This window comes from Narcine bancroftii, chromosome 5, assembly GCF_036971445.1.
Source record: "Narcine bancroftii isolate sNarBan1 chromosome 5, sNarBan1.hap1, whole genome shotgun sequence".
Lineage (NCBI taxonomy): Eukaryota > Metazoa > Chordata > Chondrichthyes > Torpediniformes > Narcinidae > Narcine > Narcine bancroftii.
The window spans coordinates 211,577,516-211,597,118 of NC_091473.1; the positions used below are offsets into that span (position 1 = coordinate 211,577,516).

The 19,603-nt window shown below is 45.5% G+C and overlaps 1 protein-coding gene across 1 annotated transcript; it reads left to right on the top strand.

Annotated features, from left to right (window-relative positions):
- Positions 1-14,309: 14,309 nt before the first annotated feature.
- On the top strand, positions 14,310-18,486 carry LOC138764744 (zinc finger protein 235-like). The gene is made up of 2 exons (XM_069940992.1): positions 14,310-14,814; positions 15,897-18,486. Exon 2 carries the CDS (start codon positions 16,088-16,090, stop codon positions 17,363-17,365), a length of 1,278 nt encoding a protein of 425 aa, XP_069797093.1. The 5' UTR covers positions 14,310-14,814; positions 15,897-16,087; the 3' UTR covers positions 17,366-18,486.
- Positions 18,487-19,603: the final 1,117 nt, after the last annotated feature.

The following is a 19,603-nucleotide window of genomic DNA, read 5'->3' on the forward strand; positions in this document are numbered from 1 at the left end:
GTGCAGCTCGAACCACCACGTGGTCTGGGCGGCACTCAGTCCGCTGCCTACACTACCACATCCAGCTGCCTGATGACCGCAGATTCCGGGATTCATTCTATTGTTTCTGGGTGATTCAAGATTCAACTTATTGTCATAGTAATAAAACGTCCTATTACATTCCTTTTTACCTGCTGCAAAGCAGATTGGCCACTGGCAGAAATTGCCTAGGCGCATCTTACATTCCTCACATAGAAAGTGAAGCCAAAAGAGGGCACTCCCCCCCCCCCCCCCCCAAGTCACTGAGTGTCCATAGATTCACCTCCAGTGATTCTACAGCCACATAGAGTCCAGTCCAAACCATTGGGAACCCGAGTTCCAGATCAGAACCTCTGAGACAGTCAGGAACCCTTCGGCGTCCTCGGCAACTCCTCACAATATTTAATACCCCTCCGGCCCACAGCCTCCGTGAGTTCCTCGCTTCGAGTTGGCAGTAGATTCAACTCCCTCAGGCTCTGATGGGACGTGTGCAAGACCATGAAAGGCTGTTCTGTCAGGAGTGCAACTCATACCAAATAATTTTAAATTCATTATACATTTTTATTTTGTATTTATCACGAACTTTTTATAACTTTGAAATATAAGGATGAATAAAAACCTTCGGAGCTTTTCCTCTCCAGATGCCAGCGACGAGACCGCACCACTGATCACATACTTCAAACTGGCGCCTCTCTGGTGAGCCACCCCCTCCCGTGACGCGCTGGTGAGCCACCCCCTCCAGTGACGCGCTGGTGGGCCACCCCTCCCGTGACGCGCTGGTGACCCACCCCTCCTGTGACGCGATGGTTGCCCACCTCTCCTGTGGCGCGCTGGTGGCCTACTACAGTAACGGGCTTGCACTGATGGTACACCAGCGCATCAAAGGAGACTGAGCCATGAGCACACAGTTTAAAAAGACACCAACTCTGAAGAAATGCTCAGGGGGTGTTCCTCCCCCACCACCCCGCCTTAGCTCCTTAGCTACGCCAATGCATTTACTTGATCCGGGACATGGCCTAACTGTCCTGTGTGGTTGGTCTGTCAGTTGCATTTTAACAGGGCAGATCACAGTTTCCCACTTGGACCATGCTACAACACCAGAGAATTCACACCGTGAAGGAACCATTCAGCTGCTCCCTGTGTGGGATCGGATTTACTTATTCCTCCAAACTGCAGGCACGCCTGCAGTTCACAATGAGGAGAAACTGTTCCTTTGCTCCCTGTGTGGGAAGGGGTTTCTCAGCTCTCCAGCCAGCAGAGCTGGACGAGACTTAGCTGTGCAAGTTCCCTTTGGTGTTTTCAATTGATTAAATTTGAAACTCTGTGCTGCAACCTCTGGATTGTCAGATGATGAGGGAAGGTCACACAGCACCCATAGAAAGGAAAAGACAGTTGACATTTTGGGCCTGAGCCCTTCGCCAAGAGTTACAAAAATGAAGCAAACGTCCGAATAAAAAGGTGAGGGTGAAGGGGGTAGCAGATGCTTAAATGTGGACACTGAAGGGTAGAAGAGAGAGAAGCTGAAAAGTGCAGGAGAGAGGGTTAAGGACATCTGATGGGAGAAGGAAGTGAAGGAGAGGGAACAGGGATAACAGAAACTGCAGGTTGATTATTGATGCCACCTGGTTGGAGAATTCCGAGACAGAATATAAGATGCAATGCACATTAGTGTTGGAGAAACTCAGCAGGACACACAGCATCCACAGGGAGTGAAAGGCAGTCGATGTTTCTGATTTGGTCCCTTAGACAGTCTAATGATAAGGAGAGAGGGTCAGGGAAAGCAGCACAGGCGAACTGGTAAGAGATGGGTGGATACAGGTGGGAGGGGAGAAGTGACGGGAGAGGGCAGAGGATTTCTCTCTGACAGGAAAAGGCAGGGATGTGGGTGGAAGTTGGAGGAAATGAGCCAGAGAGATGAGGGAAAAGGAGACTCTGAAAAGGAGGCTGAAAAAATTTGGAAGACAATTTCATGCCGACTGGTTGTAGACTGGGGAGACGGAATATAAGGTGTTGTTCCTCCAGTTTGTGGGTATGTCGACGATTGGGGTCCAGATTGTTCCAATGGGGTTTTTCCCTGCAGCTCCAACTATCCATGTGTTTGGACAATCCCCAGTTGACCTGCTGCCTCTGTTCATCAGATTTTTCATCTAAACTACATTAGGTTTCCTGGGTCACTTCCCCTTTGTACTGGCTGGCTGGTACAGATGGGCCGTGTCAGACCTTTACCTTGATGGACATTGAATAAAAATTACTGTGACCTGAAGATCTTGGCCTCATTTTTAGCTTCTGAAGCACTTTCTGGGTGATTTTATCTCAGCATGTAGCTGACTGAATGACCTTGACCCATGCCTGTGCCACTGTAATGCTATTATTTGGGACCTGTGGACTTCTCCCACCAGTTATTTATGTCTCCTTATAATTCCTACACTCTTCCCAGATCGATTTAACATTCTGCTCTTTTGAATTCCCTGATGTCCCTGGGTATTTACCATATATACACGTTGATACCATGCAGAAGTTGACCCTCCCACCCCTTTTGGCCCAAAAATTAGATGTTTTTATATGATATGCAATAGTCAACAACCCCACCCCCCCTCCCCTTAATTTTAGCCCTAACCACCCACCAAGACCCTGACTGGAGATCAGGTTCCCAACACCCTGGATGTCCACCCATCTGAACTCCTGACAGCAGATCCTCACCCTGGTCACCCTCCCACCTGAGCTCTTGTTGCCCTGGCCGCTTGCATACCCAACTCCCAACATCCTGGCAGCCCACGCATTCAAATTCCTGAAAACTTGTCTGCCCAACCATTGGAGCTCCCGACCTTGAATCCTCACCCATATGGATCTGAACCTCCAACACACCATTTGCTCACAGATCCAAACTCCCGCAGCCATGGCTGATGGCCCATCTGAGCTGTCTGGATCCTTGCCCCGGCTTCCCACCCATCCGATCTCCTGATGCCTGTATGACACAGCTACTTCAAAGGTTTGACCCATGTAAAAATTGACATCACTTTCTTGGCTCCAAAAATTGATTGATACATGAGTATATACAGTAATTCTCAACAATCTGCAACCTGCATCCACATTTGTATAATGGTCATTAAATTTCACCCTTTTTGGCTGATTTGTTCCAGCAGTTTATTCACCTTGTTTCTAAAGCTCTGGGCATTTTTCAATCAAGTTGCAACGTGACCTTTTTTTATCTATTGCATTGATTCTTTTTTTCTGTCTCTACTTTGACTTTGTCCTTTTCTAACTTTTGCTTCTGTCTTTATTTTGCTTCCTTCTGTCATCCTGCAGATAATGTCAGTCCCCTGTCATAATCATCTTGCCCTCCCCAACAGAACTGGCAAACAATCCCTCAGACATTGTTCCCAGTCCAGCTGAGGTATAGACCATTTGGATGGGCTGGTGAAATGGGTGAACACATGGATGAAACATGGAGGTGAATGCAGAGAGATACAGTCTGAGGAGCCCTGACGAGGGGTTGATGGAATGTATCTGTGCTCACCGCCTTGATCAGCACATTACAGATTCGACAAGGGAAATATTTTACTGGTAAGAAAGAGGAGAGGGAGATTTCAACTGGAGAGCAGAATTCATAACATGGTGCAGAGAAAAAGAGAGACCCAAGAGGGGGTTAAATGAAACGAAGATTGTGAGCTTTGTGAAGAGACACGGATTACAGCAGCGAGGGAGTAATGAGAAACGTTCAGATGGCCTTGGTTTTCCTTAGGGAACCACACTTTCATGAAAATGTGAAGGTCTTACGGTGGGTGAAAGATTCATCTGTCAAAATAATACAAATTTTTTGTTTTATGGTGAAAGATGCTTTTTTAATATTTCTATTAATTTGATAGAAATAAACACCATTTCATCAGATGCAAGGATCGACAACGAGATAGACAACAGACTCGCCAAGGCAAATAGTGCCTTTGGAAGACTACACAAAAGAGTCTGGAAAAACAACCAACTGAAAAAGCTCACAAAGATAAGCGTATACAGAGCCGTTGTCATACCCACACTCCTGTTCGGCTCCAAATCATGGATCCTCTACCGGCATCACCTACAGCTCCTAGAACGCTTCCACCAGCGTTGTCTCCGCTCCATCCTCAACATTCATTGGAGCGACTTCATCCCTAACATCGAAGTACTCGAGATGGCAGAGGCCGACAGCATTGAATCCACGCTGCTGAAGATCCAACTGCGCTGGGTAGGTCACGTCTCCAGAATGGAGGACCATCGCCTTCCCAAGATTGTGTTATATGGTGAGCTCTCCACTGGCCACCGTGACAGAGGTGCACCAAAGAAGAGGTACAAGGACTGCCTAAAGAAATCTCTTGGTGCCTGCCACATTGACCACCGCCAGTGGGCTGTTATCGCCTCAAACCGTGCATCTTGGCGCCTCACAGTTTGGCGGGCAGCAACCTCCTTTGAAGAAGACCGCAGAGCCCACCTCACTGACAAAACACAAAGGAGGAAAAGCCCAACACCCAACCCCAACCAACTAATTTTCCCCTGCAACCGCTGCAACCGTGTCTGCCTGTCCCGCATCGGACTTGTCAGCCACAAACGAGCCTGCAGCTGACGTGGACATTTACCCCCTCCATAAATCTTCGTCCGCGAAGCCAAGCCAAAGAAGATTACATATATATTGTTTAGATATTAATTCTAGATTTTATATAATGAAACCCAGAATGAGTCTTATATAAATTATTCATTATCTTATATAATTCTTGAAAAAGTGAAAAATCCTTATGAGAATTTCACCTCCTGTTTAACACTGAGTTTACATTGTGATTAAATAGACCAATCTCTTCCAGTTGTAGAAAAAAAATAAGAACAAAAGAAAAAAGAAAATAAAAAAGGAAGACCCCACCCCACCACTAATCTAACTCCTCCCACTAAACACGGTCACCAGAAAATGAATTGTAAAGAATCGAGTCTCGGTTCTTGGACGTCGGATAGAAAACCCCAGAGCACCCCTGCCTAAGTCATAAAATGATGATCATGTCCATGAATGGGCCCCATATCTTGTAATTTAACCTTGATCTCTTTAACATTTGATCTAATTTTCTCCAAACTCAACCAAGGCATAGCATCCTGTAACCAATGCATACGAGTTGGTGCTCTGCTGTCTTTCCCTCTTATCCAAATTGCTCTTACGGCCATCCATGAAATCAAAGCTACAATTTTATTTTAGTTGAATTCAAGGAAATCTTCATTTCTAGAGAATAATAAAACAAAGCAATAAAAGGACATGGTTCTAATTTAATCCTAAGATTCTGTGATAGAGTTTTAAAGAATTGTTCCCAATATTCTTATAGTTCAGGACACTCCCAGAATGTATGAATCAGAGAGTCCTCAAATTTTTTACATTTGCCACATCGTGGATCAACATCAGGATAAAAACAAGATAATCTAACTTTGGACATACATTTTCTTTTTTTTTAACTTTATTTAAGATTTTATAACATGAATAAAATAGAAGATTACATTTTAAAAAAAAATAGAAATAAGATAATAAAATTACAGTGCCACATCGGTAAACTAAATAAACTAACCCCCCCCCCAATGATTATTACACAACATTAATAACCTAACTTAAAATTAGTCTAACCCCCCCCCCCAAAATAGAGAGTGAAGAGTTAATAAAATAAACAATATTATATATAAGAAAAAAAGCCCACTTACAAAAAAAATAAAACATAACAAGTAAAGATACTAACAAAAAAGTTATCAATACTAAAATATCACACTTAAAACATATTTAAAGCAAACTTAAATGCATATATTTAACAAACGGAGTCCACTTTGACATAAAAAGACATCCTATCCTGAATTGAAAAAGATATCCTTTCCATGGTCAAACAGGATTTCATCTCCAAATGCCACCTATCTAAAGTTAATATATTTCTATCTTTCCAAGTAAGTGCTATACATTTCTTGGCCACAGCTAAAGCTATATAGATAAAGGAAATCTGATAATCCTTTAAACCTAAATCAATTAGTGATTGCAAATTCCCTAATAAAAATATATTAGGATCTAATACAAGACAGATATTATATAAACTATTAAATATAGATTGAATACCTTTCCAAAACTGTTGCAATTGATCACAAAGCCAGACAGTGTACAAAAAATTATTAGCCGTCTGGTTACAACGAAAACAGCAATCCAACTTACTAAGGCCAAACTTTTTTAATTTCTCCGGTGTTAAATATAACTGATGTATAAAATTATAATTAATCATTGCTAATCTAGCATTAATTAGTTTCCGAATACTATTCTGGCAAATTTCCATCCAGGCTTCTTCAGCTATTGTAAAACCTAAATCTTTTTCCCATTTCAATTTATCTTTATCCCAATCTTTTTTACTTTCAGTTTCTTGTAAAATACAATACAAATCAGATATATATCCCTTTTTTGCTATTGAAAGTACATATTCCTCAAAATTAGAATCAGGCAGTAAGATCATATGACGACCACATATTTGTTTTACAAAAGATCTTAATTGATAATATACAAATACAGAATTTCCACTAATACCAAATTTTCTTTGTAATTCATCAAAGGAACAAAAACATCCCTCAGAAAAACAATCAGATAAGTTTTTTATTCCCTTCCTTTCCCATTGTTTCAAGGTGATATTGGAGACTGTAAAAGGAACAAGTTGATTATTATATAATGGCAATCGTCCAGACCATTTATTTTTGAGCCCCAATTTGTTAAGTTTACTTGTCCATAAATTCAATAAATGCTTCAATATTGGTACATCATAAGTTCATAATAAATTTTTATTCCATCGAAACAAAAACTCATGAGGAGATTTTTCTAAAATAACCGCCATTTCTACCTTTGCCCAACTGGGTGGATCATCCATATTCATTAATGCACTAAGAAATTTAAATTGAGCTGCTTCATAATAATGCTGAAAATTCGGTAATCTTAAACCTCCAAATTGGAAATCCCACATCAACTTTCTCATCGCTACCCTCAGAAATTTTCCCTTCCATAAGAAGTCTCTAATTGCTTTATATAAATCCTTAAAAAAACTTTTGTTTAAAAAATAGGGAATTGATTGAAAGACATACATTTTCTATGTACAACTTTAAATTGTATTAAACAATGACATGGACAGAATGAAGTAATTATTCATCAGATCAGCATGTTATCCCAATTTTCATCTGAAGTTGATGTATTCAAATCTCGTTCCAATTCATTCTTCATTCCAATCTGTGAACATATTTTTAGGTCCATCAATTTGCTATAAATACTTGCTATTGATCCACCATGGGAAAACTTTAAATCAAGAACATTGGTATCAGGCATTCGAGGAAAATTAGAGAATTTAGACTGAACAAAATGCCTATTTGTAGAGATCTAAAAAAAGCCTATCAATTGTTCAAATGCAGTGAAATTGCCTCGAATATAAAGATCCTTAAAACTTTTTATTCCCAATCCAACCCTTTCACTAAAAGCTGCATCCAAGATAGAAGGATGAAAAAGATGATTTTTTTAATAATAGGACTAGAAAGAGAAACATGAAGATAGCCAAAGAATTTCCTAAATTGTGCCCATATTCTCAGTCAATGTCTCATTATCGAATTGTCCGTAAATTTCGAAAAAGAAAAAGGTAAGGAAGATCCTAAAACTGCCAACATAGTGAAACTTTTTGAAAAACTCAGTTCCATTTTAACTCAAGGGGGTTGATCATCTGAAATATCAAAATGTAAGAGCAATATAATTTTTGTACATTTAACTGCCCAATAATAAAATATAAAATTTGGGAGAGAAAAGCCCCATTTCTTTTCGTCTATTGAAGAGAGGCCTTGTTTATACCGATTGTTTACCTTGCCGTAAATACGAAGAAATAATTGAATCCAGTGAATTAAAACAAGTTTTAGGAATGAAAATTGGTAAAGATTGAAACATGTACAAAAATGTTCATTTTAATTACATTAATATGTCCAATCACTGTCATGCACAAGGGTGGCCGTCCCGATAATGACTCTTTAGTCTGGTTAGCTAATACTGAAAAATTATCTTCCAATAAGATTTTACAACTTTTAGTCATCGTAATTCCCAGATATTTGAATTGGTCTTTAACTATTTTAAAAGGGAAATTAGCATAGATTGCTAAAGATCTCTATAGGTAGTAATTCACTCATGAAAATTTACTTTACAACCTAAAAACAAACTAAATTGGGCAAACAAAGTTAGTATAATTGATAAAGAAATCTCAGGATTGGAAAGATGTTTTGCCACTTCTCATGAGTTTGATGGTGATGTTTTTACCTGCAGAACATTGTGGTCAAGAAACCGTTCCATCTGGCTCTGACAGAACTTACCATGTTGAAGTGCCAGTTGATGAAGTAAACAAAGACAATGTGGTCAAACAATAATTATGGCTTTTATTAGCAGAAGCTAATGGTACAATAATGAAAGACAATGGGTGCAGACACAGTTATACCCAAGGGGAGTGTCTTGAATAGGAGAGATAATGCACAGCCAATGTTAGTACAGCAAGGCTCGCCAGAGGTGGGGGGGGGGGGGTTTGACAGGCTGCTTCACCACACATGTGAGCTGTTTTTATGACATCATATTTACCCCGCCTTCACGCCAATCGCACCCCATTTCCATCTAACTTGAATTCGAAGGCCCTCCTGGACCCGACTACTCCTTCCATGAATTGTGATCTCTTGCATCTGCACATTGAACTCAAGATACATGGCATCACATACAACCCTGAGATTGTAGTGCTGGACACAGCCAAGAAAGAAAAAGCCACTACATTGAAAGTCGTTAATGACTGCTTTATTTAAATTCAGTGCGCTCCCTTTTAAGGGCATCATGAGCTCAGTCACCTCGTGCATTGTGACGTCGTAATCACTGCCCCAGGCGTGCGCTGGGCAGGAGACAAGCCATGGAGAAACCCTGACAGTGCCATCTTCCCATGGCTGCCCCGCCACATGGCGTTACACGCGGGGCCGGTTCACCATGAGAGAGTGCACCATCACACAACCCCCTAGAACCGGACACATGTCCCACCGCTTGGGTGTTGGGTGGGCGGCCCCAGCATTTGGGCATAGCTGTCTCCACCGGCCGTGATAGGTCTAAGTGCGCCGCTTTCAAACGGTCCACGGTGAAAAATTCATTTTTACCCCCTATGTCCATAGTGAAAGTCCTGCCAGACCACTGGAGGACCTTGTATGGATCCTCTTACGGGCATTGTAAATATACCATATGTGGACTGTGCCGAACAAATACAAATTCCGCCAAGTCCAGCTCTTTGGGAGGATGTGTCGGTCGGATGCCATGATGTGAGGGAGGCGGGGTGGGGGGGGGCTAGCGAGGATAGTTTTTTACATAGATCTGCCAAAAAGGTTCGCGTGCTCGGACGTGACATTGGGCTCCGGGCTAAAGAACTCAATGGGCAGTGAGAGCGGCACACCGTAGACCAGTTCCACAGAAGACACCTGTAGGTCCTCCTTGGGTGCTGTCCTGATGCCAAAGACGACCCAGGGCTGTTCGTCTGCCCAGCCTGGGCTGGTGAGGCGAGCCATGAGGGCGGATTTCATATGACGATGAAACCTCTCTATCAAACCATTTGCTTGTAGGTGGTAGGCTGTGGTGTGGTGGACATTAACCCCAAGGAGGTTCACCAGCTGAGCCCAGAGCATAGAGGTGAAGTGGCCACCCCTGTCACTACTGAGTGCGCTGGGACTCTGAACCTAGCAATCCAATGACTGACTAGGTTCCTGGAGCACGTCTCTGCGGAAGCCTCTTTGATGGGAATGGCCTCCGGCCATCTCATGGTCCAATTGACTATTGTGAGAAGGTAGTGCACTTCTCTGGACACCAGCAGGGGACCTACAACGTCAATGTGGCTATGCTGAAATCTCTGCACCGCTGGGTCGAAATGCTGGATTGGGGCCTGTGTATGCCAGCGGACCTTGGAGACCTGGCACCTGGTGCAGTTCCTCGCCATCTCGGGGACTTTTTTGAGCCCGTGACACACAAACCTCTCTGCCACCATTCGTACTGAAGTCTTCACCAAGGGGTTGGCTAGGTCATGGTTTAAGCTGAAAACCCTCCACCTCTACTGCGGTGGGACTACCGGGCACGGCGAGCCGGTGGAGTCATCACAGAGCAGCATGTCTAGGCTGTGGGGCAACTGAATGTCCTGGAGCTCGATGCCAGAGATGGTGGTCCGGAGAGACTGTGTCTCTGTGTCCAGCTTCTCGACCAGTGCCAACTATGTATAGTCAAGGCTGGGGGCGAGAGCGTTGATCGCCAGACGAGAGAACGCATCCACCCTGACATTGTCTGCCTGCCCTGTGCCAGATGTCGGTGGTGAACTCCGACACGTAGGAGAGGTGGTGTGCTGGCGAGTCGACCACAGATCTTTTGCCATTGCGAGTCCTTATGTGAGGGGGCTTGTGGTCTATGAACACCATGAAGGGCCTGCCCTGCAGAAAATATTGAAAGTGTCAGATGCTCCCAGTCGAAAATGCTGTACTTGAGCTCCGGAGGGTGCAGCTGTTTGCTAAAGAAGGCCAGTGGACGCCACTGCCCGTTGAGCCACTGCTCGAGTACGTCCCCTACCACCGTGGCTGAAACATCCACCGAAAGCACCGTGTGTGCCTCCAGGCATGGGTGCACCAATAGAGTTGTATTGGCTAGGCCCACCTTTGTTGTGGCAAAAGCGGTCTCTGCCTCCTCTGACCAGGTCAGGACTTTATCCTTAGTGGCAATCAATGCAAACAGCAGTCGCATGGTACGGGTGGCGCTGGGGATGAACTGATGATAAAAATTCACCATCCCCACAAACTCTTGAGGGTGGTTGACTTGGGGAACTGCTGGACGGCCAAGATGGTGTGCCCCAGGAGCTGCAGCGTCTGCTTGCTGAACTGGCATTTGGCCACATTGACCGTGAGGCCAAACTCCGCCAGTCAGGCAAGCCGTGTACAGAAGTTGGCCTTGTGTTCTTCGCGGTTGCGGCTGGCGATAAGGATATCATCCAGGTAGATAAACACAAAGTCCAAGTCCCTTCCCACTGCATCCATAAGGTGCTGAAAAGACTGGGCCGTGTTCTTGAGGCGAAAGGCCAAAGGGAGTGATGATCACCTTCTGCCAATGTCCTCGGGGTGGACCGGGATCTGATGGTATTCTTGCACCAGGTCAACCTTGGAGAAGACTTGAACACCATGGAGATTGGTCGAGAAGTCTTGAATGTGTGGAACTGGGTACCTGTCCAGTGTGGTCGCATCATTCAAATGTCGGTAATCGCCACAGGGTCTCCAGACCCCAGAGGATTTGGTGACCATGTAGAGAGGGGATGCCCAGGCGCTGTCCGAGTAATGGACGATCCCCAACTCCTGCAGCTGGGAAGACTCCTCCTTTGCCAGCTGCAGCTTCTTGGGCGGAAGTCGTCTGGGTTTGGCGTGTAGTGGGAGGCCCTGCGTGGAGATATGGTAGTATATCCCATGCTGAGGTGTAAGGTGGCGCTGAATCGTAGTTGAAGGCTGGTGGGGAACTCATGGAGTATATTTGAATACTCATCCCTGGAAGTGGCAATGGCGGCATTCTTGGGCCTGCAGGCGCCCAGGCACAATGAATGGAAAGTGCGAGCATTGATCAGCTCTTACCCTTCATGTCGATCAACAGTTCATGTGCCCTCAGGAAGTCAGCCCCTAACAACGCAGTACCCGTTGAGGCTAACATGAACTTCTAGTGGAATTTCTCTTTCCTGATCTGGATCTGGATCTGTGCCCTGCGGTCTTGATGTCGGAACCGTTGGCTGTCCACAGGGTGGGATGAGATTGGGTGCATGTTTTGAGGGCAGTGGGGGACAGGATGGTCAGCTCCGCTCCTGCATCCACCAGGAAATGTTGGCCAGTGGACTTGTTGGTAACATGAAGGAGGCTGTCCACGTGGCCAGCCGGCACAGCCATCAATGGTGGCTGGCCGGGTCATTTCCCTTGGTAGTCACACAGTTATCAGCACTTACGAGCTTGTGCTCCCCAGCGCTGATGGTAAAAGCACGAGGTGGAATGGTGCTCCTCCTGCTTGTGCTTGGGGGAGTGTTGCGGCCAGCAGGCTCTTGGTTGCGCAACCTGACTGAGGGCCACTTCACTCTCACTCTTGGTGCGCCAGAGGGTGTCTGCTTGGGCTGCGACTCAGCATCGATCCATGAAGTCCTTATCCGCCAGGAGTAGTTAGATGTCCCGGACATCTGCTTGAGGAAGATCTGACGGAATAGGAAACAAGGTTTGTGATCCTCCGCCAGCACTAGCATCTCATTCATTAGGTCCGATGGTGTGCAGTCCCCAAGCCTGTTGAGGTCCAGATAGAATGCACTGCCACAAGATTCCTTTTCCTGGGGCCAGGCAGAATTTCTACATATTGGTATTGGAAGAAGAAACTACTCAAGAGAGATTTAAATACAAAAGAGAAGTCTAAACAAGTGGTGAGCGGTGTTCCATTGGGATTCTGTTGGGCCTGCAACTGTTCATGATATACATTAATGACTTGGAAGAGGAGACCGAGTGCAGTGTATCTTAGTTTACTGATGACATTAAATTGAGTGGTAAAGCAAATTGTGCAGAAGATACAGAGAGTCTACAGATATATATGGATAGGTTAAGGGTCTGGCAGAAGGAGCAAAATGTTGGTAAATGTGAGGTTCTGTTGTGTGTGAGGGAGGCTCCCTGCCTACTGCTGGTGGTCAAGAGACCTTGCCTGAAATTCATTTGGAAGTCACACCACCTGTCAGTACATGGTGTACTCTTTGTTCCACTCAAAGTTACAAAGTTTTAGACAATGTTCCAAACTGCAGGTGGAATGCCTGTTAAGATCCAGAAGGACAATGGCCCCTCTTCCCCACAGGGCGCTTAGCACGCAGGTGCAAGGGAGCATGATTGACAGTTGCCTTTACCGAATCCAACGGGGGGTGAATAGGACACATGATGGTGATTGGTCTGGAGGCGAGGCTGAGAGAGTGACAGGTTTCTGAAGTCGGGCATTGGTGGAGGTTGGGGAACAGGGATGAGTAGGTGGGTGCTATAATGTCATAAAGAGATGTCACGTGATTTAGTTGCATATTGTGTCTAATTTAAGAAGGCGAGATGGAGCGGTTTCTGGCGCACATTGCATTCTGGGTAGAAACACTGACATCACTCTTGCTGGGCACAGTGTTTGCTCCCAATTTGTTATCTCTCCAACTCCTTGATGTGTGCTGCCCATCAGTAAATGATGTCATACAGGTTATTTTACTCCGTTAGTGGGCTTATGGGTGGATAAGTTTCAGACAGCGATTATTCGTCTAACATTGACAGTCGCTCGTAAATGTGTTGCTATGTCCTGGAAAGATGAAGCGGAGTTAAATGTAATTCAATGGCATAATGAGTTGAAGTCGTGTATTTATATGGAGAAAATACCATACAATTTACATAATAATTATGATATTTTTGTTAAGATGTGGACACTAAATATGAATGTAAGGGATACTGGAATGTGAGGAGTCAAGCAAGTGCTAATTAAAAATGAAGTATTATGGGTTAACTTAAGGTGAAGGGATGCTGGATTGGGAGGAGTCAAGCAAGTGCTCATTAGAAATGAAGTATTATGGGTTAAATCAGGGTGAAGGGATGCTGGAATGGGAGGAAGGGTTATAAAAGTATAATGAAATAAGGATCTTCAAAACAGGATAGCAAGTAGATAGCTTTAGCAAGTCTTGGGGATTGTTTAATGAGTAAAGAACAAAGACATGATATTTCCTGGCTAACAAGTTTGCAGGAAGGCACATAAACTGATAAGAAGTTAGAATCCACGTGGGCAGAATTACCTAATGCTAAACCAATCCAGGAGGCAGAAGAATGTTAGGGGGAGGGTACCTCTACACTGAAATGAACTGTATAAAAGTTGGGTGAGCCCCAGTATCTGTGTGTATTCCCAGGGTAAGGGGAAGCACCCAACTTTGCATTGTTGTATAATAAAAGTTCTTTGTTCTCAATTTTTGTCTCGAGCAAATTCTGTGAAGGTACTTCTGTTTCTCACATGAAGAATATGAATTTATTAATATTGTAAATTACTGAATTTTTTTGTTTATTTTTAATGCTTCCCTTTAGGGATCTGTTGTGGGAGGGGGAAGGGGTGGGTTTGTTTTACTGTTTTATTATTAGATTACTTATTCTATAAGTCTCTGGATTCTTTAAAAAAATTAAAGGAAATGACGTCACAGACATCACATGCAACACCGCCCATTCCCGTTAGCCCCGCCCTATGAGCAGATTGACAGAAAGACAAGGAGCTGCAGCCGCTGGAACCTGAAGCGCCGGAGAAACTCACGCAGCATCTCGAGGGAGTGAAGGGAACCGACGTCCCGGAACGTTCTCTCTCTTTCCCTCCATCTCCTCCATCTCCCCACCCCCTTCCCTCCCGTCTCCTGTCAGCTCTACCTTCCTTGGTCCCTCTGTCCTCGCCCCATCACCTCAGCTTCTTTCTCTTCTCCCCTTCCACGTGGATCCACCTATTACCCCTGACGTTTAATCCTGTGCTCCTCCCCCCGCCTTTTTATTCAGGCCTTTCCCTGTTTGTACAGATTCGTGACAAAGGGCTCAGGCCCGTAACGTGGTTCAGCTTTTACTTCCTGTAGATGCAGCGTGACCTGCTGAGTTTCTCCAGCACTTTGGTGAAGTGCCCTCAACCCCAGCATCTGCAGGTTTTCTTGTTTAACTCCAGGGGGACGTGGCTATGTTGAGTATTTTGTAGAACGTTTTCCTCTGGTGAGTAAATTCATCGTGATCACTTTATGTAGTTGGACAAAGGTGTTAATTGGAAATGGAATAAAGGATAGGTGGGAAAATGTGAGTATTGATTGGGGTGGCGGGGGGGGGGGGGGAGGGTGGTTGGCTGTGTGGAAGCAGAGCTGGGGAAAAGGAGACAGAGGGAAAAGAGACTCCACTTTGTAGACGAAGTTTCCAATATCCAGGTGTGTGTACTCTACCCATACCTTGCCCGTGTCCTCCCCATTATCTTGTATCGCTCATCTCTTGGATGTGTCTGATTCCTGCCACCAGCATCGTCTTTGCCATCCATCTCCACCCCCCCCAACCCCCGACCATTGCTGCTGGGGGATCCTCATGCGCTGTTGTGAGGTACCCACCTATTTCAAACAGGTGTTAATCATCCGGTGCCCAAGAAGAGTGCAGTAACCTGTCTTAATCACTATCGACCAGTAGCACTTACATCAACAGTGATTAAATATTTTGAAAGGCTGATGATGAAGTATATTAGCTCCAGTCTGAACATTGACATGGATACATTCCATTGTAATATCAGGGCTATAGTGGGTGCCATTTCACCGGCTCTACACAAAGCCCTTGAACACCTGGACAGCAAAGATGCACACATCAGGATGCTCTTTATCAACTACAGTTTGGCATTTAACACCATCATCCCCTCAAAGCAGATAAGCAAACTCCTTTTGATGTCACAATGGAAAATTGATGTGGGGATACAGTTTATGTGTGTGCTATTGTGGCTCTTTGGACAGAGCAGATTCTTGACTGTGAAGGATTCTGGGTAATAATGAGGTCATCTGCCATGACTAAAATGTTCATAGAACTAGACTTCATTTAATAGTACATCTTTGGGTTCATAAAATGTTCCTTGCCTTGTTGCCTCTTTTTAGAACATATCACATGTTTCTGTGCTAAATTTCACCCTCCATAATGATCCTCCTCACAGTTCAGGCCACATCCATGGTTGGTCCTGTTGCTGGCCATTCCTCCAGGGTGTGTCTTCCTGGAACATTGGCTGCAGAGAATGTCTTCCTCCCTCTCACTCCACCATCTTCTCTTCACAGGGTTAAGAAAGTATTGTGTTTCCAGGCAGGAGAGCTTCAGAAAACAACATTGTGGTCTGACGCACCGACTGGATTCCTCATAACCTTAGTATCAGCCAGCTTCATTGGTGGATTAGGAGCGGGGAGATCACCGCATGGAGAAATCCTATACCCGTTGAGTGCTTGAACTGGATCTCCTCTGATTGGCCAACATGGAAGGTCAGGTGACCAGTGATACAGCAGATAAAACACTCCAAAGTGAAGTGTATGGCAATGAGGAACTTTCTGTGGACTTGCTGGAAACACATCCCTGCGCTCACACTGGGAAGAGACCGTTCGCCTGTTCCAAATGTGGGGAGGGATTCGCCAGCTCTGACGTACTGCTGCAACACCAGTGTGTCCCCACTAGGGAGAGCCCATTTTCGTGCTCTGACTGTGGGAAGAATTTTCAAACCTCCAAGGACTTGGAGGAGCATGGGTGCCTTCCCCCCGGGGAGAGTCCGTTCACCTGCCGCGTGTGTGGGAAGGGGTTCACCCAGTCCTCCAGTCTCCTGCAACACCAGAACATTCGATCCAGAGAGAAAGCCTTTAAATGCTGTGCATGTGGGAAGGGGTTCTCTCGATCCGCGCACCTGCTACAACACCAGAGGATTCACACCGAAGAGAGACCATTCACCTGCTCCCTTTGTGGGAAGGGGTTCTCTCAATCCTCCCACCTACTACAACACCAGAGAATTCACACTGGGGAGAAACCATTCACCTGTTCCCTGTGTGGGAAGGGGTTCTCTCAATCCTCAAACCTGCTGAGGCACCAGAGAATTCACATTGGGGCAAAACCATTCACCTGTTCTCTATGTGGGAAGGGGTTCTCTCAGCTCTCTGGGCTGCAGGCACACCAGTGGATTCACACCGGGGAGAAACCATTCACTTGCTCTCTGTGTGGGATTGGATTCACTCAGTCCTCCCACCTGCGGGCACACCAGCGAGTTCACACTGGTGAGAAACCATTCACCTGCTCCCTGTGTGGGATTGGATTCACACACTCCTCCCACCTGCAGGTACACCAGCGGGTTCACACTGGGGAAAAGCCATTCATTTGCTCCCTATGTGGGATCAGATTCACTCAGTCCTCCCACCTGCAGGTACACCAGCGGGTTCACACTGGGGAGAAACCTTTCACCTGCTCCCTGTGCGGGAAGGGGTTCTCTCAGTCCTCCGACCTGCGGGTACACCAGCGGGTTCACACTGGGGAGAAACCGTTCACCTGCTCCATGTGTGGGAAGGGTTTCTCCACATCCTCGCATCTGCTGAGGCATCAGAGAGGTCACACTGGGGAAAAGCCATTCACCTGCTCCCTGTGTGGGATCAGATTCACTCATTCCACCAACCTGCGGAGGCACCAGAGAGTTCACTCTGGGGAGAAACCATTCTCTCCTAGCAAGTGTGGAGAGGAATTCACCAATTCTTCCTCTCTGCAGGCCCACTGTTGAGTTTGCTACAGGGAAAGACTGTGTGGGGAGGTGTTCACTCCATCCTATGGTCTGTGGCTGGGCTTTTGTGCTGAGATCATAAACCAGACAGCAGACATCAATGTCATTAACTGCTGGACGAGACTTAGCTGTGCAAGTTCCCTTTGGTGTTTACAATTGATTAAATTTGAAACTGCGCTGCAACCTCTGGATTGTCATGATGAGGGTCACACAGCATCCATAGAAAAGAAAGGACAGTTGACATTTTGGGGCTGAGCCCTTTGCCAAGAGTTACAAAAATGAGACAGACGTCTGAATAAAAAGGTGTGGGGAAAGGGGGTAGCAGACGCTTAAATGTGGACATTGATGGGAGGGTAGAAGCTGAGAAGTGCAGGAAAGAGGGTTAAGGACATCTGATGTGAGAAGGAAGTGAAGAGGGTGGGGAGCTGGAGGAAAGGGAACAGGGATAACAGAAACTGGAGGTTGATTATTGATGCCACCTGGTTGGAGAATTCTGAGACAGAATATAAGATGCAATGCACATTAGTGCTGGAGAAACTCAGCAGGACACACAGCATCCACAGGGAGTGAAAGGCAGTCGATGTTTCTGATTTGGTCCCTTAGACAGTCTAATGATAAGGAGAGAGGGTCAGGGAAAGCAGCACAGGCGAACTGGTAAGAGATGGGTGGATACAGGTGGGAGGGGAGAAGTGACGGGAGAGGGCAGAGGATTTCTCTCTGACAGGAAAAGGCAGGGATGTGGGTGGGAGTTGGAGGAAATGAGCCAGAGAGATGAGGGAAAAGGAGACTCGGAAAAGGAGGCTGACAAAATTTGGAAGACAATTTTCATGCCGTCTGGTTGGAGACTGGGGAGACGGAATATAAGGTGTTGTTCCTCCAGTTTGTGGGTATGTCGACGATTGGGGTCCAGATTGTTCCAATGGGGTTTTTCCCTGCAGCTCCAACTATCCATGTGTTTGGACAATCCCCAGTTGACCTGCTGCCTCTGTTCATCAGATTTTTCATCTAAACTGCATTAGATCTCCTGGGTCACTTCCCCTTTGTACTGGCTGGCTGGTACAGATGGGCCGTGTCAGACCTTTACCTTGATGGACATTGAATAAAAATTACTGTGACCTGAAGATCTTGGCCTCATTTTTAGCTTCTGAAGCACTTTCTGGGTGATTTTATCTCAGCATGTAGCTGACTGAATGACCTTGACCCATGCCTGTGCCACTGTAATGCTATTATTTGGGACCTGTGGACTTCTCCCACCAGTTATTTATGTCCCCTTAAAATTCCTACACTACCTAGATCGATTTAACATTCTGCTCTTTTGAATTCCCTTATGTCCCTGGGTATTTACCATATATACACATTGATACCATGTAGAAGTTGACCCCCCCCCCCTTTTTTGGCCCAAAAATTGGTTGTTTTTAATATGATATGCAATGGTCAACAACCCCCCCCCCTTTTACTTTTAGCCCTAACTGCCCACCAAGCCCCTGACCGGGGATCCTCACACCTGATGGCCACCCATTCAAACTTCCGATGCTTCATCTGCCTGTCCATCCAAGCTCATGACCATGGATCCTTGCTCTGGCCGCCCACCCATTCGAAGTCTCAACGCCCACATGGATCCTCATCCCGGCCTCCCAAGCTCCCATTGTCCTGGCCGCTTACACTCCCAACATCTTGGCACCCCACACATTCTAATTCGTGAAAACCTGTCTGCCCACCCATTGGAGCTCCCGACCTTGAATCCTCACCCACATGGATCTGAACCTTCGACACTCCAGTCGCTCACAGATCCAAACTCCCATTGCCATGGCTGACAGCCCATCTGAGCTGTCTGTGGAACCTCGCCCTGGTTGCCTGCCCATTGGATCTCCTGATGCCTGAATAACACAGCTACTTCAAAGGTTTGACCCATGTAAAAGTTGACATCACTTTCTTGGCTCCAAAAATTGATTGATACATGAGTATATACAGTAATTCTCAATAATCTGCAATCTGCATCCACATTTGTGTAATGGCCATTAAATTTCACCCTTTTTGGCTGATTTGTGCCAGCAGTTTATTCACCTTGTTTCTAAAGCTCTGGGCATTTTTCAATCAAGTTGCAATGTGACCTTTTTTTATCTATTGGATTGATTTTTTTTCTGTCTCCACTTTGACTTTCCCCTTTTCTACCTTTTGCTTCTGTCTTTATTTTGCTTGTCAATGCCCTGCCCTAATCATCTTGTCCTCCCCAACAAC

Coding starts and splice junctions, on each gene's coding strand:
- LOC138764744 (XM_069940992.1), top strand. CDS start 16,088: ATGGAAGGTCAGGTGACCAGTGATACAGCAGATAAAACACTCCAAAGT.